This window comes from Sus scrofa, chromosome 8 (assembly GCF_054392235.1).
Source record: "Sus scrofa isolate SSC_HxYL_T2T_F1_AM1 chromosome 8, Sscrofa_HxYL_maternal_Yorkshire_Landrace_v2.0, whole genome shotgun sequence".
Classification (NCBI taxonomy): domain Eukaryota; kingdom Metazoa; phylum Chordata; class Mammalia; order Artiodactyla; family Suidae; genus Sus; species Sus scrofa.
The window spans coordinates 38807297-38833371 of NC_139390.1; the positions used below are offsets into that span (position 1 = coordinate 38807297).

Below are 26075 nucleotides of genomic sequence, written 5' to 3' on the forward strand. Positions count from 1 at the left end.
GAGAAGTACTGGTAGCAAAAAAAGTAAGAAAGTGAGCTCATGGGAAAAGGTTTAAAAACCAAAAATACCAGGCTCCAGTCTGGTTGATTCTGTAGCTGAAAAAGTCCAGCTATCTTGCTCTTCTGCTATAACCTAGTTGTCTTCTTTTGTTTTGTGTTTTTGTTTGTTGCTTTTTTAGGGCCTCACCTTCTGCATATGGAAGTTCCCAGGCTAGGGGCAGAATCAGAGCTGCAGCTGCTGGCCTGTGCCACAGCCACAGCAACACAGGATCCAAGCCATGGGTGCAACCTATACCACAGCTCACAGCAACACTGGATCCTTAACCCACTGAGCGAGGCCAGGGATCAAGCCTGCATCTTCATGGATACTAGTCAGGTTCATTACCGCTGATCCACAACGGGAACTCTGTTTTTGTTTTGCTTTGTTTTGTTTTTTTGCTTTCCAGTTGGTTTCTGAATTTCTGAAGTGGCATTTATTCATTAACCATGTTGTATGTTTCTTCAGTCTGGGGACGGTCACTTGACTTTTTTCAGAAACAGTGACAGGAATCACTAGGAAATTGCCTTCTGCTTTTCTGTGTGTCTGTCCCCGAAGAAGGCAGAGACACACAGAAATCTCACAAAGTTCTGTAGTTATCCACAAAGGTCTAGAGCTTTGGTTTTTAAAGAGCTTGGGCTCAGAAACAGCAGGGGTAAAGAATGGTGTCCACTGGACACCAGCAAATGATTTTGATACTTTCAGCTTCAGAAATAATAGAAATGAAACATTGTATTCTGAATTGAGTATATATAGTAACTGAGTTAAAGGGATGCCTTCTGTATCCTTCTATGAGTGACTGTGGCCTCATCACACTTCTCTGGTAGAGGGATGTCACTGGTGGTACTTCCTTGTTACCTTTGGTCAGTGCTGCCTGTGGCAGCTCTGCCTGCAAAGCCACCAACCACCAGTTACTGGGACAGTTTTTTATTTCTAAGTCCAGTTTGGGCCCAATAGCTTCTGGTGGCTGTAATGTGATAGTAAATAACTTTGAGGGCAGTGGTGTTTGAAATGCTCCCTCTTGTTCCCCTTTCGCCTCCTTCCTCCATAAAAACTTATCATCTTGAGTAGAGGTAGAATTACATTTGAGAAGGGGTACGAAAGTGGCTCAGAGCTGAGGATGAAGAGGCTAGTTTCTACCAGATCCTCTTCCAGGTAACCACTGAGCTTTGCTGATGATAAACAGAGGCTGAAGCAAGCCATGATTTGCCTTAAAACTCCCTTTTCAGATGCTGCTGCTGCTTCTCCTCCTCCTCCCTCCTCCTCCCTCCTCCTCCCTCCTCTTCCCTGCTCGTCTCTCCTCTTCCTTCCTCTTCCTCTGGTTCTTCCTTTTTTTCAGGACCGTACCTTAGGCATATGGAAGTTCCCAAGCTAAGGTTCTAATTGGAGCTGTAGCTGCCAGCCTACACCACAGCCACAACAAAGTGGGATCTGAGCTGCATTTTTGACCTACACCACAGTTCACAGCAATGCCAGATCCTTAATGCACTGGGCAAGGCCAGGGATTGAACCCGCATCCTCATGGATACTGGTCAGGTTCATAACCTGCAACAGGAACTCCTCAGATGCTTCTTGAGGAAACCAAACAACTTTGTTTTTGAAGAATCCTAAGGTATTCTTACCTAACTACAAAGAAGATCTGAGTGTTCCATGCTGTCTCACCACTGATACCTCAGATATTTTAGGTTACTCTGTAGTTAGGAACCTAAACTAGTACATATTACAATTGATTTAGGTTATTTTTTTTTTTTTTTGTCTTTTTGCCTTTTCTAGGTCAGCTCCTGCGGCATGTGGAGATTCCTAGGCTCGGGGTCTAATCAGAACTGTAGCTGCAGGCCTACACCAGAGCCACAGCAACGCAGGATCTGGGCCTCATCTGCAACCTACACCACAGCTCACAGCAACACCGGATCCTTAACCCCCTGAGCAAGGCCAGGGATCAAACCCGCAACTTCATGTTCCTAGTCGGATTCATTAACCACTGTGCCATGACAGAACCTCCTGATTTAGGTTACTTTTGACCTTAAATATTTTGCCTCACAAATATGGCTATGATCAAAAAGATAGGCAGTAGCAAGTGTTGGCAAGGTATGAAAAAGTTGAAATCCTCATACGTTGCTGGTGGGAATGCAAAATGGTGCAGCCGATTTGGAAAACAGTTTGGCAGTTCCTCAAAATGTTAAACATAGTTGTCATGTGACCCAACAACTCCACTCCTTGGTATAAACCACTCCCCCCCAAAAAATGGAAACATAGTCACAAAACACCTAGTGCACGAATAGTCGTGACAGCACTATTCTTAATAGCAAAAAAGTGGAAATGACCCAGATGCCCATCAACTGATGAATGGATAGAGAAAATACAGTATATCCACGCAATGGGATATTATTCAGTCATAAAAAAGGATGAAGAACTGGTAAGTGGTACAACATGGATGGACCTTGAAAACGTCATGCCAAGTGGGACAAAAAAAGTCACAGAAGGCTACATATTGTATGATTTCATTTATATGAAGTGCCCAGAATAGGAATAAATCCATACATGCAGAAAGTAGATTAGTGATTGCCAGGAGCTGGGGGTGGGTGTGGGGGGAAGAGAAGGAAAAAGGAGTGACTGCTAATGGGTATGGGCTTGTTCTTGGGGTAATGAAAATATTCTGGAATTAGTGGTAATCAGAACTTTGTGAATATATTAAGAGCCATTCAGTTGTATACTTTAGGAGGTCCCAATGTGGCACAGTGGGTTAAGAATCTGACTGCTGAGGCTTGGGTCACTGCAGAACTGCAAGTTTGATCCCCAGCCTGACACAGTGCGTTGAAGGATCTGCATTGCCAGAGTTCCTGTCATGGCTCAGCGGAAATGAATCTGACTAGTATCCATGAGGACACAGGTTTGATCTCTGGCCTTGATTTGTGGATTAAGGATCTGGCATTGCTGTGAGCTGTGGTGTAGGTCGCATACTCGGCTTCGGATATGGCGTTGCTGTGACTGTGGTGTAGGTGGGTGGTTACAGCTCTGATTTGACCCCTAGCCTGGGAACCTCCATATGCTGTGGATGAGGCCCTACAAAGACCAAAAAAACCCCCCAAACCCACAAAAAACAAAAACCCGGAAACAACAGCAGCATAAAAAGAAAAATGGGCAGAAGAAATAAAGAGACATTAAAAAAAAAAAAGGATCCAGCATTGCCAAAGCAGTAGCTTGGATTCAGTCTCTGGCCCAGGAACTTCCATATGCTGTGTGAGTGGCCATAAAATTAAAAAAAAATTGTACACTTTAACTCAGTGTTTTTTTTTTTTTTTTTTTTTTTGGTTTTTTAGGGCCACACCTGCAGCATATGGAAGTTCCCAGGCTAGGGGTTGAATGGGAGCTATAGCTGCTGGCCTGCACCACAGCCACAGCAACAGCAAGCAACTCAGGACCTGAGCCACATCTGCGACCCACAGCACGTCTCATGGCAATGCTGGATCCTTAACCCACTGATCGAGGCCAGGGATCAAATGTACATCCTCATGGATACTAGTCAGGTTAACGCTGAGCTACAAAGGGGAACTCTAAACTCTGAATTTTGTGGTGTGAATGATATAGCAATAAAAAATTTTGAAAAGATTTATACATACACATAATTATGTATTAACTCTACCTTCCCAAGTGGTGGCAGTCACAACAGTTATCAAATGCAGATCAATGAAAACCAACGCATGATTGCCAGAAATGTTCAGCTCTCTTTAATTTGTTTGTAGGCGGCATAGCCTCCTTCCAGGCTCCAAATGCCACACTTCGGCTCGCGGTCCTTTCTCTTGGCCTGTCTTCCTCGCTGGTGGTGCAAGCTGTGACATGGTGGACAGGAAGTGGTGTGCAAAGGTATGGTTTGTATGGAGTTCCCATCAAGGCTCAGCGGTTAGCGAACCTGACTAGCATCTGTGAGGATGCAAGTTCGATCCTTGGCCTTGCTCAGTGGGTTGAGGATCAGGCATGGCCATGAGCTGTGATGTAGGTCGCAGACTCGGCTTTGGATCCTGAGTTGCTGCGGCTCTGGTGTAGGCTGGTGGCTACAGTTCCGATTGGATCCCTAGCCTGGGAACCTTCCTATGCTGTGGGGGTGGCCCTAAAGGACAAAAAAAAAAAAAAAAAAAAAAAGGTATGGTTTGTATTTTATGCCTATTGATAAACAAGTGTGGTCAGTTACCAAAGGGAACGTTGGGACCAGGATTTCCAAATTAGAGTATCTATCTTGCCTAAGGCCTGTAGAAGTCTCATTTTTTTTTTTTTTTTTTCCTTTTCACAAAACCAGGATGTGACTCTTTGCCATGAGTCTCGATAATGCTGTGAGAGTTAAGGAATTGTAACCAGTCGCTTAGGTCACAGGCTGTATAAAGGCTCAGTTATGTACCTCCCTGCAGGTCACCTGCAAGACCACCACGTGTCCCCCTTCTGTGACCCTGAGAAATTCACGATGGATGTAATACATTGAAACCACATAAAAAGTCGTTGACAATACTTTCGTATTTACAGGTACCTCAGAGTCTGGGGATTCATTTTAGGACAGATTCTTCTTCTTGTTCTCCGCATTTGGTACACTTCACTGAACCCAATCTGGGTTTATCCCATGGCCAACAGAATGATACTGACGTTAAGTGCCATAGCCACCATGGATCGCATTTATTCGGGTAAGTGTAGGCCCAATTTATGGAGGGATTTTTCTCTCTCGCACAGTTTGTCTGAATGGAACACATCTTGGAAGAATACAACTACCCTTTCTCCATTCTCTCCCCATTTCAATTTTTTCCTCCCCCTGTAAAGTAGCAGGTGCAGGCCGTGGACTGTCACCTAAGCGGGAGGTGCCTTTTCCTCACCAGCACAGAGGGTGACGATAGCAAGCCATCTCAGGCTTGTCTCAGCTAGAACCAGGCTTCACATGCCCCACTGGCTTTCAGCTCTGTCTTTCCCTCTTTCCCTCTGGACAGGGCTTTCCAGGAGGGGACCCTTCAGCCCTCTACTGCCACGCTGACCCCAGCAAATCTCTGACACTGGAAAGTTATTTGTGAGCAAGGCTGTGGGAACTGTGTGTCTTTTTTTGGTTGTTGTTATTTGTTCTGCTTGGTTTGGTTCTCTCCCTGACCTAGGCGTCTGAAGGTATTTAAGCTCCAGATCTGAAACTTAAAGGAAAGCCCATGTCGTCATGCCACCTTTCAAATCACCTGTCGCTCTCTGGAGCTAACTCTCCCTGAGCTGCACATACCTAATATGGACATTTGCTTCATTCAGAAAAGAAGGGAGACATGGTCCTAGATTCTGCCTAACTCGCTCCTGACTTTCTGTGTGACTCTCAGTGAGTCACTCTTCTTTCATAAATACAGGCAGAAATCTCACGGATTAATGGAATATTAGAGGGTTTGGCTTGCTATGAACAAAGGGCTGGTATAATTCCCCTTTGGCCCCAATTTTGGAGTGAAAAGAGGGTAGCAAGAGCAGGGGAACATCATGCACCCAAATCAGTCAAGAGACATTAATATTAGAACCCCTAGCACTCGGTCTCGTGCTCTAACACCCTGATATATGTTTTAGATTTCATAAAACACCAATGTGTAAAGACGGGAACTCGGGCCGCAGATTTCACAGGGACGGCCTGATAAGGATCTGGATTTCAGGGTATCACTTACATTTCCTGACTTGAGTTTTCTTCTTTCTCGCCACTGTTTGAAATGTGTGTGACCCAGTTGTCGGTCCCTTCCTGCTTTTGCCCTGTATCCCATTTACAACACACAGCTCCTCACCACCTTCCCCAGGATATCTGATCATCCCAGGCATTTTGGCGGCGGTGGGGGGAGAGGGGGGGTAGCCTTATTGAAGATTTGCTGGGTCTTGGAAGAGGGTCACCCACCGTGGTACCCCCACAGTGGTACTCAGCAAATTCAGCTTAAGTGTCTCCCTTCTCCAAAGACTGTCTGCGTAGCCACAGGCTTGGCGCCTCTCTTCCCCGCCCTCTCCCCCATCCTCATAGCTTTCTGATCTCTTCCTCCTTCTGAAATCGGGCTGCCAGCCCCACAGGCGGACCCTAAGGCTCCCTGTATCCTGCACAGGGCTTCCCAGTGCCATGAAGCATCTGCCCAACAGGTTGTCTGTCCCTATAAAGAAATTCTCCTGCGGCTTTCCCATCACGGCGCAGCGGAAATGAATCTGACTAGGAACCATGAGGTTGCAGGTTCGATCCCTGGCCTCGCTCAGTGGGTCAAGGATCCGGCATTGCTGTGAACTGTGGTGTAGGTCACAGACATGGCTCAGATCTGGCGTTGCTGTGGCTGTTGTGTAGGCCAGTGGCTACAGCTCCAATTCGACCCCTAGCCTGGGAACCTCCATATGCCGCAGGTGCGGCCCTAAAAAGCCAAAAAAAAAAAAAAAAAAAAAAAAAAAAGAAAGAAAGAAAGAAAGAAAGAAATTCTCCTGCCAGCATTTTCTCCAGCTGTTACATTTCTGCATGTGAAGTCATTAATGCAAGGAATTGAGACCTTGAGGTTCAACAGGCTTGGAAAGTATAGTATAGTCAAGAACACAGGCACTGGAGTTCCCGTCGTGGCTTAGTGTTAATGCATCTGACTAGCATCCATGAGGACGAAGGTTCGATCCCTGGCCTTGCTCAGTGGGTTAAGGATCCAGCATTGCCATGAGCTGTGGTGTAGGTCCCAGGTGTGGCTCGGATCCCATGTGGCTGTGGCTGTGGCATAAGCCAGCAGATACAGCTCCGATTGGACCCCTAGCCTAGGAACCTCCATATGCCATGGGTGCCGCCCTAAAAAGACAAAAAAAAAAAAAAAAAAGAACACAGGTGCTGCCTAAGCTCTCTTTACCAGCTGTATGATCTTGGACAAGCTGCTTGTTTTCTCTGGGCCTCAGTTTCCTGATCTGTGAAGTGGAATTAGTAATAAAGCCTACCTCATAAAGTAGCTGTGAAGATTAAATGCATTCAGATAAAGGGCTGGGAACAGGGCCTGGCCCACAGTAACTGCTCAGTCGTTGCCCTTTTACCACTCTGGGGTCTCCGAGGGTTAGATGAAAGCCCTGTTCTTTTTGAGAGAAGCAGCCTGATATACTGGAAATGTACCACTCAACGTGGACTGCATTTGTTCCCCCAACGTACCTTACACTTTTTGTACATGTATTTTAGCTTCACAGGAGGTAAGTACCTTTCTGCATTGTCAGTTGTCAAATTCCAAAATGATCTTTTCTCTCTGAGCCATCCCTGATCTGACCTGCCTGAAACAACCTCTCCGACTGTCTGCCTTCCAGCACATTCTGCTGTGTCCCGAAGTTGCCTGTCTCATCTCCCCTTCTAGAGTAAACTCCTTGAAGCCGGGTACCATGTCTCACTTGTTAAAAGGCTGTTAGGAGTTCCCACTGTGGTGCAACGGGATCAACAGCATCTCTGCAACCCCAGGATGCAGGTTCAATCCCTGGCCCAGCACAGTGGGCTAAAGAATCTGGCGTGGCTGCAGCTATAGCAGAGGTCACAACTGCGACTCGGATCTGACCCCTGGCCTGGGACCTCCATATGCCGCAGGGCAGCCAAAAGAGAAAAGAGAAAAAAAAATCTGAGGGTATATTTCTGTAGAACTGACCCTTTCCCATTTTTCATTCTAGACAGTGACTGCCGTCAGCCTGAGGGCAAGAAGACTGATGAGGCAGCCAAGGCCATGGCTTCTCGGCCGAACTGGGTGTTGGCAGGGGCTGCCTTCGGCAGTCTCACGTTCCTCACCCACTGGGTTTTTGGAGAAGTGTCCCTTGTTTCCAGATGGGCGGTGAGCGGGCATCCCCATCCGGGACCAGATCCTAACCCATTTGGGTGAGTCTGGGTTTGGAAGCCATCCAGACATTGGCTATTGTGGTTGAAGAAGCTCTTCCTCTGTGTGAGCAGCTAGATCTGTGCCAGCTGGATGTGTCATAGTCCCCTTTCCCTAGATGTCACAAATGTGGCTTGAAATTACCGTGTGCTCAGAGATGAAGGAGCTAGAGGTCTTTGCCTGGTGCTCAGGGACCGCTGGGAGGTGGCCGAGGAATTGTTCACGGCCAAGGCACGGTCCTGGGAGCTCCTGGGTGGCCTGCTGAGGGACCCCCACAGGGAGAAGCATTCTCGGGAGTGGGGAGGGCTCAGCATCCCTGCAGATTCCCTATTATACCTGCAGGCATCGGGTAGGACAAGACCAGAGAGCCCTGGTGAGAGACACCAGGTCGGCAGTTGGCCATAGAGCTTCAGTCTCTGTAAAGGAGGGGAGCCCGGGGCTGGGGTGGGGGGATCTCTGCATCTTCTGTACTTTGGGCTTGTTCCAACCATGGAGCACACACGGAGTTAACAGTCCTGAGTGTAAGTGTTGGTTTACGTGCCTGGTCCTCCTCCGACCCTCTCTCTGCTCTTCCTGTCGCCTCTCTCCTCCCATAGTCAGGTCCAGCCTTGCACATAAAAGGATCAGAGGATCCCTTAAAACATCTGCCTCTGAGGTCTGTTTTCTCGTAAAGTATTAGAATTCCCACATTTGGAGACACGCTGGCTTTCTGCCCCCCGGACATCTGGGCACGTCCCACAGGTGTCGCACACTCAGTGTGACTGAGTCTGGGCTCAGTCATCCTTTCTCTCCAGATGTGTTCTTCCTCTTCCAGGCCTCAGTTCACTCTGTCTGTCGCTCCACTGTCCAAGCGGGGAACCAAGAGTCATCCTAGAAGCCTGTTGTCCTCATTTCTGCATCTAAGTTGGCATTAAATCCAGTGGATTCTGCTACCACTCTTGAAGTATCTACCCCTCCCTCTGTCCCCTGCCCCCCCTCCACCACCCGGCTTATCTCCTTAATGGATCCTCCTATCTTTTATCAAGCTGTTGCTCTTGGTCTCTCTGCCGAGAGGCCAGCTCCACACTGCTGCAGGGGGAGCTCTCTAAAATGCACATCTGACTCTAACTTGACTCTTTGCTTAAAACCTTTCAGCAGTTTCCCACCCCCGCTCAAACCTGGTCTTATGAAACAAGATCTGCACCCTCACTTTTTTTTTTTTTTTTTGCCATTTCTAGGGCCTCTCCCTTGGCATATGGAGGTTCCCAGGCTAGGGGTCAAATCGGAGCTGTAGCTGCTGGCCTATGCCAAGCTGCAACTGTGACCCACACCACAGCTCATGGCAACGCCAGATTCTTTAACCACTGCGCCACGACGGGAACACCACCCTCACCTACTTTTACAGATGCTCCCTGCCTTACTTATCCCCATGCTTCACCTGGCCTGAAATCACTTTCAGTTCCCTAGACATGTCCTGGCAAGCTTTTACTCACCCTTCAAAATCCAGCTGGGGCATCTCCTCTGAAAGCCTTCTCTGATCATCCCAAGGATTCCTTTATGCCACAGTCCACCTTGAATCCCTATGCCACCCCCACCCACTTACATCTTTTCTTTTCTTTTTTTTATCTTTTGTCTTTTCAGGGCCACACCAACGGCATGTGGAGGTTCCCAGGCTAGGGGTCAAATTGGAACTGTAGCTGCCCACCTATGCCACAGCCACAGCAACACCAGATCCAAGCCGCGTCTGCGACCACAGCTCACAGCAACACTGGATCCTTAACCCACTGAGTGAGGCCAGGGATCGAACCTGCAACCTCATGGTTCCTAGTCGGATTCATTTCCACTGAGCCACAATGGGAACACCCATCTTTTCTTATTATTCTCCATTAAATTGTTTACGTTACAGTTATTTATGTTCTTCATCCTTTCTAGACACTAAGCTCTGTGAGGACAGGGAATGGGGAAAAGGAACTAATTAATACTTCTGACTGCCTCTGTATCAGGCCCTAAGTTGGGAAGTGGGCATATGTTATCCAGAGTCTGTATCTTTTTTTTTTTTTTCTTTTTATGGCTGCACCTGTGGCATATGGAAGTTCCCAGGTTAGGGATCAAATTGGAGCTGCAGCTGTCAGCCTACATCACAGCCACAGCAACACCAGATCTGAGCTGCATCTGCGACCTACGCTGAATCCTTAACCCGCTGAGCAAGGCCAGGGAGTGAACCCGCATCTTCATGGATACTAGTCGGGTTCTTAACCCACTGAGCCACAATGGGAACTCCCAGAGTCTATATTTTTTGGTCTTAGATGCTCTGGCATATTTGGGAGGAGGGGAGAGGAGGAAGAGAGGGAGGAGGGAAGGAGTTGATTTTCATGTGGTAAAGCTCCTGTGAAAATAAGCATTAAGTTGTGAGGAGAACAGGAGAACTGAACCAGCAAACCCAGGCTGGGCTTGAGGGCTGGAGTCCTGGCTGGCTGATAGCACATCACCAATTAACTTTGGACCAGTCACCTGACGTCCCTGGCCTCACTTTCCTCACCTTGAAAATGAGGGTTTTTGGAGTTCCCGTTGTGGCACAGCAGAAAGGAATCTGACTAGAAGGATGTGAATTCGATCCCTGGCCTTGCTCAGTGGGCTAAGGATCTGGCATCGCTGTGAGCTGTGGTCTAGGTTGCAGATGCGGATTGGATCCTGTATTGCTGTGGCTGTGGTGTAGGGTGGCAGCTACAGCTCTGATTCAACCCCTAGCCTGGGAACTTCCATATGCTGAGGGTGTGGCCCTAAAAAGCAAAAAAAAAAAAAAAGAAAAAGAGGGTTTTCTTTTTAGACATTGTGTAATTCTGTACTCGGGAGTAAGACTTAGATGGAGCTGTAACACGCGAGACCAGCATTTCCCAAACTGTTTTGTGTGGTGCACTGGTTTCTTGAGATGTCAGCAGGTGCGCGGAGAGGAAACACACACAAACAAAACACAGCCCCTTTTAGATCAAGCGGGTTTTGGAGGCACAGCACTTCATCACCCTGGCTTTGTGAGTCTCAAGGCACATTAGCATCATAGACTCTCGAGAGTGTCTGGAACTCATTTGAACATGGAATTCCTTTTTTAGGATCCTCATCAATGTTTCATGAAACTGATTTCTCTGAACCTTGCTTGAGAAATGCTGCATTAGTCCCTTGTTACCTATGGCTTCAGGAAGGGGGACCCCTTCCAGGGCCTGAGCGTGGGCTCCTTTCTAACATTCAGAAATGAATGTCTGGGGAGACATACGTGCTGACAAAGCAAGAGACTTTATTGGGGAGAGGCGCCCGGGTGGAGAGCAACAGGGTGAGGGAGCCCAGGGAGAACTGCTCTGCCACGTGGCTTGCAGTCTCAGGTTTTATGGGAATGGGGTTAGTTTCCGGTTTGTCTCTGGCCAGTTGTCTTGTTCAGCCCCTACTTGGTCTGGCCCAGGGTCCTTCTTGGTGGCGTGTGCATCTCTCAGCCAAGATGGATTCCAGCGCCAAGGATCCTGGGAGATTGGTTGTCTCCTTCCTCCTGTTGGCCCCTCCCAAATCCTCTGGTTAGTCTTTTTTTTTTTTTTTTTTTTGCTTTTTAGGGATGAAGTTGTGGCATGTGGAAGTTCCCAGGCTAAGAATCAAATTGGAGCTGCAGCCACAGCCACAGCAATGTGGGATCCTTAACCCACTGAGTGGGGCCAAGGATCGAATCCACATTCTCATGGATACTAATTGGGTGTGTAACCTGATGAGCCACGATGGGAACTCCCCAGTTAGTCTAAGGGCAGCACCTGGTTCCTTTTCAGGGTGTCCTGTTGTGAGACAACTCATGCAAACGGCTATTGTCATGCTTGGCCAAGGTGGGCAGTTTCAGGCAAGGGTCCCCTGACACTGTGACCATCATAGTAGGAAGTGCTCTCTAAAATTCTCTAGATCCTGCTGGGAATGGGTCCTAAGTCAGTTTGCATGGGATGGAGAGGTGAGAAATGGGAGGAAGGCGAGAGAGGGGCAGCTTGTGCCAAGCAGACTTTGGGAAACAGGATCAGTGCAGACCACAGAGTCTGGGAGGGCCAGGGAACAGGACACACTGTGTCTCAGTCATATGTCCCAGTGTCCCATCAGTGCCCCAGTGCTCCCAACTCCATGAGTCTCCTCTTCTGTAAACCCTGCGTTATGTGCTAATCGTGTTTGTCTCTGCCTCTCCCCCACTGGACCGCGAGGACAGGAAGGAAAGGGATCTTCATTCATGTATCCCAAGCCCCTAGAACAGAGCCTGGCACACAGTAGGTCCTCAGAAACATTTATCGTTGACTTGGGGATGGCCAATGATGGACAGCGTCCTCCACAGCCTTTTCTCACATTGACCTTCTGTAGACCCAGAACCATCCTTACCCTTGGAAGGTGGGGATGGGCAGGAGAGCGGCTGAGAGCCTCACCCCAGAGCCCGGGGGCCTTTGGGGGATTCTGAGACCTACGTGGGTGACTGTGTATAATCTCAGGCTGGTTACTTAAGTGTTCTTCCCCCCAGTGTCCTCCTCTACAAAATGGGGATGATTATAGCAGGTACTTTACAGACCTGTGAGGGTCAGATGAGCAAATATATGTAAAGATCTTCAAACAGCTCCCAGTATGTAGTAAGTACTGTGCCTTTTTTTTTTTTTTATGTTTATTTTTTTGGTCTTTTTGCCTTTTCTAGGGCTGCTCCTGCAGCATATGGAGGGTCCCAAACTAGGGGTCTAATCGGTGCTGTAGCCGCCGGCCTACACCACAGCCACAGCAACTTGGGATCTGAGCTATGTCTGCGACCTACACCACAGTTCACGGCAATGCCAGATCCTTAACCCACTGAGCAAGGCCAGGGATCGAACTCACAACCTCATGGTTCCTAGTTGGATTCGTTAACCACTGAGCCACGATGGGAACTCCAGTACCGTGCTTTTTAGTTTGTTTATATTACAGCTACTTCATTGAGTGCCAGGTTGTAGCTATTATTGCTGCTGGATTTTCTCCTGAAGTTTAGTTAAATTCTTTTTTTCCTCCTACAAATTTTTGCCAAAATAGCAAAAGAATGAAACCGTTTGTGGTGCTTTTTCAAAAACACACAACTGTTAATTATTTCTCAAACTCGCATCGGTCCCAGGAAGATGGAGACTATTGATAAAAGCAGTATTGAGGTTGAGAAAAGAATGAAACGGCACACTGAATAGAAACTTTTCCCAGTGGCTTTTCTTTTTGTCTTTGGCAGACATTTAAAATGTCACACGGGGAGTTCCTTTCATGGCTCAGTGGTTAATGAACCAGACTAGGATCCATGAGGATGCAGGTTTGATCCCTGGCCTTGATCAGTGGGTTAAGGATCTGTCATTACCATGAGCTGTGGTGTGGCTCACAGATGAGGCTCGGATATGGTGTTGCTGTGGCTGTGGCTGGCAGCCGTAGCTCCGATTCAGCCCCTAGGTTGGGAATCTCCATGTGCCGAAGGTGTGTCCCTTAAAAAAAAAAGAAATAAAAAAAAAAATGTCAAACGGCCAATATGAAATACGGCTTTTTTTTGTTGTTGTTGGCCATACCCACGCCACAAGGAAGTTCCTGGGCCAGGGATCCAACCCACCGTGCAGTTGCAATCTATGCTGTAGCTGTAGCAACTCTGAATCCATAACCTGTTTTACCATCTGGGAACTTCCATGAACGATAATTTAACAGTCTGAGAAAACTCGGTTACTGTGTTTAATTACATTGACCATAAAAGAGTGCAAATATCATTTAGGTCAAGTCAGAGGTGCTTTTACATCAATATTCTTTTCTTTTCTTTTTTCTTTTTTGCCACACCTGTGGCTTGCCTAAGTTCCCAGGCCAGGGATCAAACCCATGCCACAGTGGCAACCCAGGCAGCTGCAGTGTTAATGGCAGATACTTAACCCACTGCACCACCAGGGAGCTCCTTCATTGTTCTGAACATGTATAATATCCATTCCCAGGGGGCTTTCATGATCTCTCTGGTTGTTTCCCACTCTTATTATCTCTTGGATATGCCTGGAGGTAGGAGATACATTTCTATTTTATGTCTGGGACAATGGGATGTTAACAATGTCAGATGTCCTGTAACATGTCATATATATATATTTTTTTTTTGGCAGAGGTGCAGTTCTGCTGAGCTTGGCAAGTGGATTGATGCTTTCACCGTGTTCGTGGTTTCCTGGTTCCAGTTTCGCTTGGTGGATTACAGGTATGTGGAGTTTCCCTGCAGAAATGCTTGGTTGTCCAGTTTACTTGCGAACATGTGCCCCTAGAGTGGAAGGAGATGACCATACAAACATATGCTTTTGCCAGGTGGGCTGTTTTTATTTTGTTTTGTTTTGTTTTGTTTTTGTCTTTTTAGGGCCGCACCCATGGCACATGGAGGTTCCCAGGCTAGGGGTCCAATCAGAGCTGTAGATGCCAGCCTACACCACAGCCACAGAAACTCGGGATCCGAGCGATGTCTATGACCTACACCACAGCTCACGGCAATGCCGGATTCTTCACCCACTGAGAGAGGCCAGGGATCGAACCCAAAACCTCATGGGTGCCAGTTGGGTTCGTTAACTGCTGAGCCACGACGGGAACTCCCAGGTGGGCTGCTCTGACCAGCTCTAGCCCCTGCAACCCAGATGTCACCACGGTTACCAGTGACCACTGGCTCCAGGTCCTTGCCTCCTCCTCCTTCACCTTCCTCTCCTCCTGCGGTTGTCTTGTCCCACGACTGTGCTCACAGAATCACCCCATCTCCTAAACAACTCCAGGCACAGATGTCAGGAGCAGTTTTCCTGCCAGTCTGGGGAGATGGAGGGTTCAACACCACCGTGTGACCAGACCTCGTCCCCTCCAAGAGCCCATGCTTCTCTGGATTTCAGCAATGTTCTCCTTTGGGACTCCACTATGAAGCTCAATTTCCCTTTCTTTTCTGTGTGTAAGTTTCACCCCTCACCCAGCGCTGGGGTCCATGTTTGCTTATTCAAAGGCTTGGCCCTCCTCTTCCCAGTCATGCCCTTTAGGATTACGGAATATCATACTTCTGGAGCAATCAACTTATTTTTATGATTGTAACTGTCTCATTACTGTGACTGAATTATGCCACTCTTCTCCCTTCCTCTTTTTTTAAAAAGTTTTTTTATTATAGGTGATTTACAATGTTCTTTCAATTTCTGCTGTACAGCAAAGTGACACAGTTATATATATATATACACTCTATATACATATATATACATACACACACACACATATATATATACACACACTCTTTTTCTCACATTATCCTCCATCATGTTCCATCACAAGTGACTAGATATGGTTCCCTCTGCTATACATCGGGATCTCATTGCTTATCCACTCCCTTCCTCTGGAAGGGTAGAAATGGGAGTTCCCACTGTGGCACAATGGGTTAAGGATCTGGCGTTGCCACAGCTGCAGCACAGGTTGCAGCTGCGGCTCAGATTCGATCTTAAATAAAAAATCCAGATTAAAAAAAAAAAAAAAAAGGAGTTCCCGTCATGGCTCAGTGGTTAATGAATCTGACTAGGAACCACAAGGTTTCGGGTTCAATCCCTGGCCTTGCTCAGGGGGTTAAGGATCCGGCATTGCCGTGAGCTGTGGTGTAGGTTGCAGATGCGACTCGGATCCCGCGTTGCTGTGGCTCTGGTGTAGGCCGGTGGCTACAGCTCTGATTCGACCCCTAGCCTAGGAACCTCCATATGCCATGGGAGCGACCCTAGAAAAGGCAAAAAGACTAAAAAAAAAAAAAAAAAATCCCCACTCTGCGAGAGGACATAGACTACGTTTGGTTTCTGTGAGGAGAGACGTCCTTATTCATTTTACTTAAACTCGTGATTCAGAATTTTGTACTAGATGCTGGGTGTGGGTTTGGAGATTACATGGAATAGTCATAGAAGATGAGGGTTGAATAACATCCTTGGTACCTTTCTGTACACCTGAAGTGCCATCATCCTTGCATGGAAATGTACGTGTCATCCAAACAGACGATCATAATGAGATTAACCAGCTCCTTGTCTTCCTGGAGCTGTGTGAGCGAATGGTCACAGTCACATTGAGCTGTTTTTACTTGCTTGTCTATTTTCGGGTGGGCCTTCCTTGTGGGGTCTGTGGAAGCTTGTGTGAGGATAAGGTAGGAGTAACCTTTCTTCTCATTGGAGAGATGCCTCCTGAGATCCTGCAAGAAAAATATCAGATAACTCTGCAAAGGCTGAGTGTGCAATGAGCATGCGTAGCTTCTTAATCTATATACAATTAAGAAAGGGAACATGCAACGCATTGAAAGTTGTTCAGCATTTTTGTCATGTCTTTTCTCATGGAATAGAAACAATAATTCTTGGGCAGCTAATTAGCAGCTTCATTTTATTTGTTTACATTTGGCCACCACGTGGCTTGATGTGGGATCTTGGTTCCCAGACCAGGGATTGAATCTGGGCCACAGCAGTGAAAGTGCTGAGTCCTAACCCCTAGACCACCAGGGAACTCCAAGCAGCTTCATTTTAAACATAGGAAAAAAACTGAGGTCCACAGAAACATAAAGATCAGAAAAGCTGTGAACTTGGAGTTTTATGCTAATACTTTTTTCCCTGATAAAGAGTCAAACCTAATTTACTTTGGCTAGCTCTCTGAAGTGTTAAATAAAAGACCCTTGGGGCAGGCAGATGTAAAGCTTCTAATGGGTTATTTGCAGTAGAGAGGAAAGCGGGACCATAACCCATGAGCTCCATCTCCTTCTCTGATCACCTCCTCATCTAAGTCATGTGGGACCTCATACTTAATTATCTGGAGATGGTGCCCACTTTTCAGTGTGATTCACCTCTGGAAAATACCTCATAAAGCAGAACGTAGAAAAAGAAATCATATTTTTTCCTTGTACAATTAGAGTGTGCAGTACCACCTGGCTCTCAGCGTGAAATTACCCCAGTGACCTATAGAATTTCCTAAGAGCAAAGATACAGGACCTTTAGATGTTGGTGGCAATTAAATGAATAAAATTTAACTTTTATTAAAAATATATAGATGTTACTAAATGCATTGATAGGACCCCAGTGTACCATACAGAGTGCTTACAATTTTATTGTATGAGAAATTTGATCTGTTGAAAATGAACATGTTATTATAACTATTATTGGGATATTCAATTACTGTTGAAAAATTGCAAGATCTTATCGTAAAGACTTTGGGGGGATTGTTTGGAAGGAACCAGTCTCAAATGAAAAATATGTACAGTATACAGTTAAGAGAAAAGGCCAAAGTGACAGTGTGTGTCACCTGCTACCACTGGTGTATGAAACAGGAGGGAAATGTACATGCAGTGCATATTTCGGAGTTGCCATCGTGGCTCAGTGGTTAGTGAACTGCACTAGTATCCATGAGAATGCGGGTTCGATCCCTGGCCTCGATCAGTGGGTTAAGGATCTGGCGTTGCCATGAGCTGTGGTGTAGGTCCAGGCGAGGCTCAGATCCTGTGTTGCTGTGGCTGTGGTGTCGGCTAGCAGCTGTAGCTCTGATTCAACCCCTAGCCCGGGAACCTCCATATGCCACAGGTGCAGCCCTAAAAAGACAAACAACAACAACAGAAAAACCCACAATGCATATTTCCTCTTGTGCACAGATTATCTCTACAAGGATGCAGAAGAGGATGCTAGCATTGGTGGCCTTCACTAAGGGGATCTAGTCGGTGACAGGGGTCAGAGGGACTCTTTCACCTTTTCGGTTTTGGATTTTGAATTTATAACCTATTGAAAAAGTACAATTTTAGTACATTAGCACATATGTAGCCTGTTTAAAAATAAAAACTAAAGTAAAAATGAAAGCGCTGACAGTAAAGGGAAATGTGAAGAGATGTTTTCTCTCCCTTCAGGTAATTCTTTTTAGTAAGGCAGAAGCAGCAAAGTCATTTTGGTATCTTTAGAATATCCAGTTAGGGCTCATTCTTTGAAAAATAGTCGTTATAGGCTGGTAAACAGGAAAAAGTCACCCTTGCTAATCAAATAAATGAAAATCAAAATATAATATGGCTTTCGTCATTAATTTGGTAAAGATTTTTAGAAAGAAATGCTTTTGGCGGGGTTCCTGCAGGAAATGAAAACTGGTGTATGCCGTCAGGAAAGCAACTGACCACAAGTAATGACTGTTTAAAATGCTTTTGCCTCTTGACTTGATAGTTGTACATTTGAGAAATCTGAGAATTTTTTTTTCTTTGTTAGGGCCGCACCCATGACATATGGAAGTTCCCAGGCGAGGGGTCAAATCAGAGCTACAGCTGCCGGCCTACACCAACCACAGCCACAGCAACTCGGGATCGAACCATGCCTGCCACCTACACCACAGCTCAAGGCAACACCGGATCCTTAACTCACTGAGTGAGGCCAGGGATGGAAACCGCCTCCTCATGGATCCTAGTTGGATTCATTTCTGCTAAGCCACGGTGGGAACTCTCAGAGAATCTTTCTAAGAATTATTTTAAGGAAATGATCAGAGATGTAGTAAGAGATTAATTGACAAAGAAAGATGTTCCTCGCAGTGTCAGAAGCTTCCTGAATGGCCAGTAGGAAAATAGTTGCGCACGTTCCCCTGTGTTGCAGCAGGTCTGGCATTGCTACAACTTGGCGCAGGTCACAACTGTGGCGCAGGTTCTATCCCTGGTCCAGGAACTTCCACATGCCATGGGTATGGCAAAAAAAAAAAAGGGAAAATGGTTGTGGTGTATTTATCCAGGGAAATAGTCTATGTACCTAAACAGAAGAAAAACATTCATAACATGAAAAAACATTCTTGATATAATGTCCCGTAGAAACAGAATAAAATCCTCAGTATGTGATATGATTCCATTTATGTAAAAATACTTCTGCATATACACAAAAAGACATAAGGGAAATACCTAGGAATATTAGCCATGATCTTCTTGTCTCAGTTGCAGGCGATTTTTTTTTTATTCCTTGCGTTTTTAGGGCTGCACCAGCAGCATATGGAAGTTCCCAGACCAGGGGTCGAATAGGAGCTGCAGCTGCTGGCCTACACCACAGCCACAGACACGTCGGATCCTTAACCCCCTGAGCAAGGTCGGGGATCAAACCTGCATCCTTATGGATACTAGTTGGGTTCATAATCTGCTGAGCCACAGCAGGATCAGGTGATCCTTAACTGCTTCATTACTGTTCTGTTTTAAAAGTTTCTACAGTGCGTAGGCCTGATGTTTGTTTATTTACAAATGAAAAATTGTTTTTGTTATTAAAATAGATATTGTTGAATCTAAGACGTTGGGGGTCTGACTACGGAGTTAAAAAAATCTGTGGGTCGTCGAGGGCCCTGGAATCTGGTTCTTCTGTCCATCTGAGTAACGTGGGGAGGACGAGGCAGTCCCATGCATTGCCCTGTGGTGGGTGGTGCAAAAGGAACTGACTGATGGGGGGAAAGCTGGCTGGATCCGCTTCCTGGAATTCATGCCCCAGGCAGTGAGGAGTCGGCTGTGCACATCCTTGAAGGGTGGGTCACTTTTATACAACACTGGCATGTCTAATGTCTAGAAAATGTCATATTGTCTGGAAAGGTATTATATTGCTGTCTCCAGAATGGGGAGCTGTAAGACCCTGCTATGCTGCTGTCTTGAAGCCAATCTCATAGGAATGTGGAGAAACGTTATATTTCCTTAGGTTTGGCTCAACAAATTAGCAAACAGTGACTTAGCGCCTCCTGCAGACCAGATTGCCTGGCCCCTGTACACCCAAAACTTTCATGTGACCAAATGACCTGTCAGCAGAACTGTAAAGCCATGTGTGAATCTATAGACGCTGCCTCAGTCGCAGCTTCTTTTGGGACTGTGTGGTTGGGAAAATCAACTTATATCTTGTGGGATACGGGGCAAACATTTAATGCTCTGTTAGTAAGTTTCTTAACAAAAATAGTCTAGCAGTTCCTATTATGGCTCAGCAGAAACAAATCTGACCAGCATCCACAAAGACGCAGGTTCGATCCTCGATCCTGCTCAGTGGGTTAATGATCTGGCATTGCCTTGAGCTATGGTGTAGGTCGCAGATGTGGCTTGGATCTGGCGTGGCTCTGGCTGTGGTGTAGGCTGGCAGCTGTGGCTCCGATTCCACCGCTAGCCTGGGAACTTCCATATACTATGGGGGTGGCCCTCGAAAGACAAAAAGACAAAAAAAAAAAAAAGCTTCTAGAAACCACATTGATTCTACATGTTTTTTTACTGTCCTAGATCCAGCTGGTTAAATTAAATTAACATATTTTTGGTCTTACAGATAATTGCCTTTTTTTTTTTTCTTCAGCTTTTGCTATAAGGATCTTAACACAAATAACCTGAAAATGCCTTCTCTCCCCCTGGTCTTCCCAAAGAAATAGCACTGGACTGAGATTTCCTGGACTCGCATTCCACCTCCAGTTGCACACATAACTAACTGCGTGACCTTGAGCAAAGCATCTTAACCTTGCTAAGACCTTAGTTTCCCGTGGGTCTAGAAATTGGACCAGTAGCGACCAGAGTTCCCTTCTGGCTCTAAATAGCTATGAATTGGTTGTCCTATAAGCTTAGTATTCCTTTTTTTTTTTTTTTTTAACTTTTAAGGAAAAATGAAAGAGACTATTACTGCTTCCTCGTCTGATTCTTTTTCTTTCTGTCTCTCACACACAGGAGCAACCTCAGCTGCGGGTCTGCTTTATCTGCCCACGTGGGCAGCCGCTGTCTCTGGCTGTGTGCTCGCTGTCTTCACGGCATCCGTGTGGCCTCAGGTGCTTGGACACCTTATTAGCTCAGGGTCAAGCCCTGGGAAAGCCATGACCACTGCTATGATATTTTATCTTCTAGAAATATTCTTCTGTGCTTGGTGCACAGCTTTTAAATTTGTCCCAGGAGGTGTGTTTGCTAGAGAAAGATCTGATGTGCTTTTGGGTGAGTACATTTGAAAGGTAACTACTCAAAAATACCCTTCAGGACTAACTAGGATTTAGCACTTTACATGGTGGATTTATATAGATAGGGTGTTCTTGCCTTTCTTATTAAAATAAACTGTTTAAATAGTTTTTTTTTTAATTAAAGTGTGGTTTATTATAGCGTTCTGCCAATTTCTGCTATATAGCAAAGTGACTCAATTATACACACATACATTCTTTTTTATATTTTTTTTCCATCGTGGTCAAAGTAAACTCTTTTGATTTAAAAGAAAAACCAGAGAAATATCTAAATTACTGTTTAAAAAGAAATTGTTTTTGGTTTGCTGATGTGAATGAATTTTTAATAGCTTGTATGATACAAAGGAGTGGGAGGTAACAATGACTTTATTTAAAAAGAAATTTCTTACTTCATTAATGAGTTTCAGTAATATTTATAATTGCAAAGAACTTCAAAGTGAATAGCTGTGAAAAAACCAAGTTTAATCCATCATAGCATAGAAAAGAGATACTATGTAACACTTGTATTATATGATATGTTAGGAAAGGATATATGAATATGATGCCCACATTGCTGGTTTTTTTTCTTTCTTTCTTTCTTTCTTTTTTTTTCTTTTTGCCTTTTCTAGGGCCGCTCCCGCGGCACATGGAGGTTCCCAGGTTAGGGGTCTAATCGGAGCTGTAGACACTGGCCTACACCACAGCCGCAGCAACTCGGGATCTGAGTCATGTCACATCTGCAGCCTACACCACAGCTCACAGCAACACCAGATCCTTAACCCACTGAGCAAGTCCAGGGATGGAACCCCCAACCTCATGGTTCCTAGTCAGATTCTTTAACCACTGCGCTCGACGACACTACGCCCACATTGCTAGCTTATTAAATATTGCAAATATATATAGGAAGTGTGACTTTTTTGCTTCCCTTGAATCTTTTTTTTTGTCTTTTTAGGGCCACACCCTCAGTATGTGGAGGTTCTCAGGGTAGGAGTTGAATCAGAGCTGTAGCCACCAGCCTACACTATAGCCACAGCAACACCAGATCTGAGCCGCAACCTATACCACAGCTCACGGCAACACTGGATCTTTAACCCACTGAGGGAGGACACGGATTGAAACCTGTGTCTTCATGGATACTAACTAGTCAGATTTGTTTCCACTGAGCCACAACAGGAGCTCCAGTTCCCCTGAATCTTATGTATGGTTTTTATTTACCATGTTTTTACCAACGAAGATATATTTTGCATGTATAAATTTAATGTAACCGAAAAATTCTCAAACATGGAGTAGGTATTTTACATTTCAGTGGTTATGAACTCAGGTACCAAAGTTAAAATTTCACGAACTTAGCCCAGTTTAATATTTCAGGAATTAGCTTTCAGCAGTAATGAAATTACTGCTGTATACCAGACATATGCATATTAAATGCTGCCTGTCATTCTAGTGTAAGTGAAACGTCAGATGTCTCCAGGATCAAAATCTTTGAGAAAATCAGGGAGACAAAGTATGTGAAGAGGGGATTCAGTTCTTGTTTGTTCACACAATCATTTTTTTTACCTTCTTCATTTATTTATTAAAAAATTGGAGTTCCCATTGTGGCACAGTGGAAACGAATCTAACTAGTATCCATGAGGTTACGGGTTCGATCCCTGGCCTTGCTCTGGGTTAAGGATCCGGCATTGCCCTGAGCTGTGGTGGAGGTTGCAGACACGGCTCGGATCCCATGTTGCTGTGGCTGTGGCCTAGGCTGGCAGTTGTAGCTCTGATTGGACCCCTAGCCTGGGAACCTCCATATGCCATGGGTGCAGCCATAAAAAGACAAAAAATTATTGTACACCTACTGTGGTCCAGGCACAGTGCCAGGTGTGGAGGATTTAAGAGATGTGGGGTTCTGCCCACCTGGAGCTTCCGTGTAGTCGAGGAAACACACTTATCAGATTAGACAAATACTTAGGGAGTCTCCTACAGTTGGGGTGAGTGCTGCCGAGAAGTCTGAGGCTCTGCAGTGCCCAGAGGTGCCTTTGGAATGCCTCCAGCCGCTCTGTACATTTTCACAAAAACTTTTCTACTCCACGAGCTAGACTTCTGTCAGGATGGGCTGATTTGGAAGAGATATTTTAATTTTTTTATTTTTTAAAATATTCATTTGTTTTTCATTTATTGGGTATTTTGTTTTGGTATTTGTTTTTCTTTTTAAGGCCACGCCCGCGGCATGTGGAAGTTCCCAGTCCAGGGGTCAAATCGGAGCTGCAGCTGCCAGCCTACACCACAGCCACAGCCATGCCAGATCCAAGCTGCATCTGTGACCAACACTGCAGCTCACAGCAACACCAGATCCTTAATCCTCTGAGCGAGGCCAGGGATCAAATCCACATCCTCATGGGTACTCGTCGGATTCCTAACCTGCTGAGCTATGGTGGAAACTCCAAAGATATTTTTAAATTCTGTGAAATATTTTAAAATAGCTTTTGAGGATTTACTGTTTCTGGCAGACATCCAACCTGTCATCTGATCAAAGACATACACTGATGCTTTTCCTCTGAGATAATCTTGGCTTTGCAAACTTCATGTTTCTTCTGGTTTCTTTCAGGTGTGTGTACTCTGTCCTGCTCTATCTTCCTGTCCAGTGCCCTGCTTTTCTCTTACTCCAGCTTGCTTAGGGATCTGCCATGAGGAGCAAACACAGGAAAGTAAGAGCCATTCTGAGCGTATGTTTCTTTCTTTCTTCTTCTTCTTTTTTTTTTTTTTTTTTTGGTCTTTTTTTAGGGTCACACCCAAGGCATATGGAGGTTCCCAGACTAGGGGTCGAATCGGAGCTATAGCCGCCTGCCTATACCAGAGCCACAGCAATGTGGGATCCAAGCCTCGTCTGTGACCTACACCACAGCTCATAGCAACTGGATCCTTAACCCACTGAGCGAGGCCAGGGATTGCACCCACAACCTTATGGTTCCTAGTTGGATTGGTTAACCATTGAGCCACGATAGGAACTCCGGTTTCTTTCTTTAGAACGTTATAGGTGGTGGGCATTTTGAGTTCTTTCTCACTATACTTATGGGATTGCAGTAACAGTGCTTTATTACAGCTTCAAACAACTAAGAATTCTTTTTCGTAAGAGTGACATTATATTGTTAAGGCTCCAAAAGCTAAGGAATGCCGGTAATGTGGAGTAGCTTTGACTAAAGATGGAAGAGAATCTGTATGAGATCAGAAACGAGTTCTCAATGTATTGTGTAGGTTTTTCTTGCGATTTCCTGGAAATGACACATAACTTTAAGGGAGGGGGGTTAGCCTTGCATGTAAGTGTAACTTTTACTTGGCATTCACTAATGGTTCTATTGTTCCATCATGCCTCTGTTTCCAGTCTTACTAAATACAACATTACAAGTACGTAGGCTTCACCTATAAGCTAAATTGGAATGCACCCCAGCTGAGCTCATCTTTCTCGGCGCAGTGTGAGTTCGAGCACGCATCCTCTCTGTGGACCCACACTCCAGGGCAGAATTATTGCCGCGGACACTGCCGTGTTAAGATCTACACATCCTGCTCTTGTGCTCCTTAGCTCTGTGCACGTGGTCCCTGTAGTGAAGCCTGTGTCCCTCACGCTGTCCATAAGGCTCCTTTCTCTTGTCCCACCCCAACCCTGTTCCTTGCACAGTCAACAATCTGTGACTGATGTCATTACCAGCCTAACAACTAGGAAACACTCAGGAAATCAAAAGAAACCTCTTCCTAGGAAAAGGCCGGGGTCTTTTAATGTAAAGCATACTTTCTAAAACGCTGGTTTCTTATGTTCATCCCAGTTGATCAAAAGTCATACTGGAATAATTGCTGAGGTCTAGAGATGACTCAGAAACTGAATTTTCAGCCAATGTCCATTGAAATGAAATACAGGCTCCTGGAATTTACCTTTGGAAAGATTTGGGGGCTGAAATGTAATATATTCATCTTTCTTTTTTAACAGGGGCAGTGATGCTAATTATTGGGCTGGATATGTTATTTGGTCCTAAGAAAAGCCTTGACTCTCTTCTTCAAACAAAAAACAGTCCTAAGGTGCTTTTCAGAAAGAGTGAAAAATATGCGAAACTTTGTGAGTATAGTTTTGCTTTATTTTTCAAAGTATTTTGTTGTAAATATAATTTTTCAAACATATGAAATTAAAGAGTTTAACAAACCCTCATGTACCCTTCGACTCAGCTCCAATGTTATGAACACCTATCTTCCTTCTTCTTCTTCGTCTTTTTTTTTTTTTTTTTTGGTAAAACACGTTAGAGCATATCTCTGATATTGTGTCATTTCAACCACATATCCTGTGTATTCATTTTGTTTCATATCTAGCTTAGATTTAACAGCTAGAATTTCCAAACTTCTTTGGTCTAATAGTTGAGTCTGTTTGTTTCATTTCTTATACTCCTTTTTGGGAGATGAAATATATTAATGTTTGGACTGTTGATGAACTAGAAACTCAAACATGAAATTAGTTTGCTATTTAATCTGACTTATCTCAAAATATGCTAGGTTAAATAAAAATGTTTATTGAATGTGTAACATTTGCAGATAGTATATTTGGGATACAAATTGCGGCCTAATTACATATAATTATGTAGTATTATGTAGTAGAGTATTATGTAGAATACCAAGACATGTAAAAACTGGTCTCCACCTTCAGTGACTCGATGCTTTACTAGAGAAGACAAAATATTAAGATGTAAAGAGCTACAAAACAATTAAGAAGCTAAAAATTGCAATATATTTTGAAAAGAAATATCATAAAGCAGTAAGATCATTATATAAACACCTTTATGTATGTTCCATCATAATTTGAAAAGGTTAGATTAAACTTTTGGGAGGAGTTCCCTGGTGACTCAGTGGATTTAAGATCTGGCATTGTCACAGCTGTGGCTCAGGCCACTGCTGTGGCATGGGTTTGATCCCTGGCCTCAGATCTTACACATGCTGTGGGCATGGCCAAAAAAATTTAGGGGAAAATTTGTGTGTGTGTGTTTTCGTCTTTTTGAGGGCCGCACCCATGGCATATGGATGTTCCCGGGCTAGGGGTCTAATCGGAGCTGTAACCACCAGCCTACACCACAGCCACAGCAATGTGGGATCCAAGCCATGTCTTCGACCTACACCACAGCTCACAGCAACGCCAGATCCTTAACCCACTGAGCAAGGCCAGGGATCGAACCCGAAACTTCATGGTTCCTAGTCAGATTTGTTTCCGCTGTGCCACAATAGGAACTCTTAGGGGTAAAAATTTTAATGTAGATGTTTTTGGATGTTCTT

At 45.2% G+C, this 26075-nt stretch overlaps 1 protein-coding gene across 3 annotated transcripts in view; it reads left to right on the forward strand.

Moving 5' to 3' along the window:
* The window catches only part of CWH43 (cell wall biogenesis 43 C-terminal homolog), a 74570-nt gene that overhangs the window by 6503 nt on the left and 41992 nt on the right, over positions 1 to 26075 (forward strand). For all 3 annotated transcript variants that reach the window (XR_014812422.1, XM_003128968.6, XM_084972022.1), the window contains exons 3-8: positions 3780 to 3900; positions 4552 to 4706; positions 7675 to 7876; positions 13988 to 14076; positions 20530 to 20787; positions 24751 to 24876. Coding sequence is in view for 2 of the 3 variants with exons in the window: in XM_003128968.6 (XP_003129016.4) it covers positions 3780 to 3900; positions 4552 to 4706; positions 7675 to 7876; positions 13988 to 14076; positions 20530 to 20787; positions 24751 to 24876 (951 nt within the window). In the remaining variant the exon portion in view is untranslated. The remainder of the gene's footprint in view (positions 1 to 3779; positions 3901 to 4551; positions 4707 to 7674; positions 7877 to 13987; positions 14077 to 20529; positions 20788 to 24750; positions 24877 to 26075) is intronic.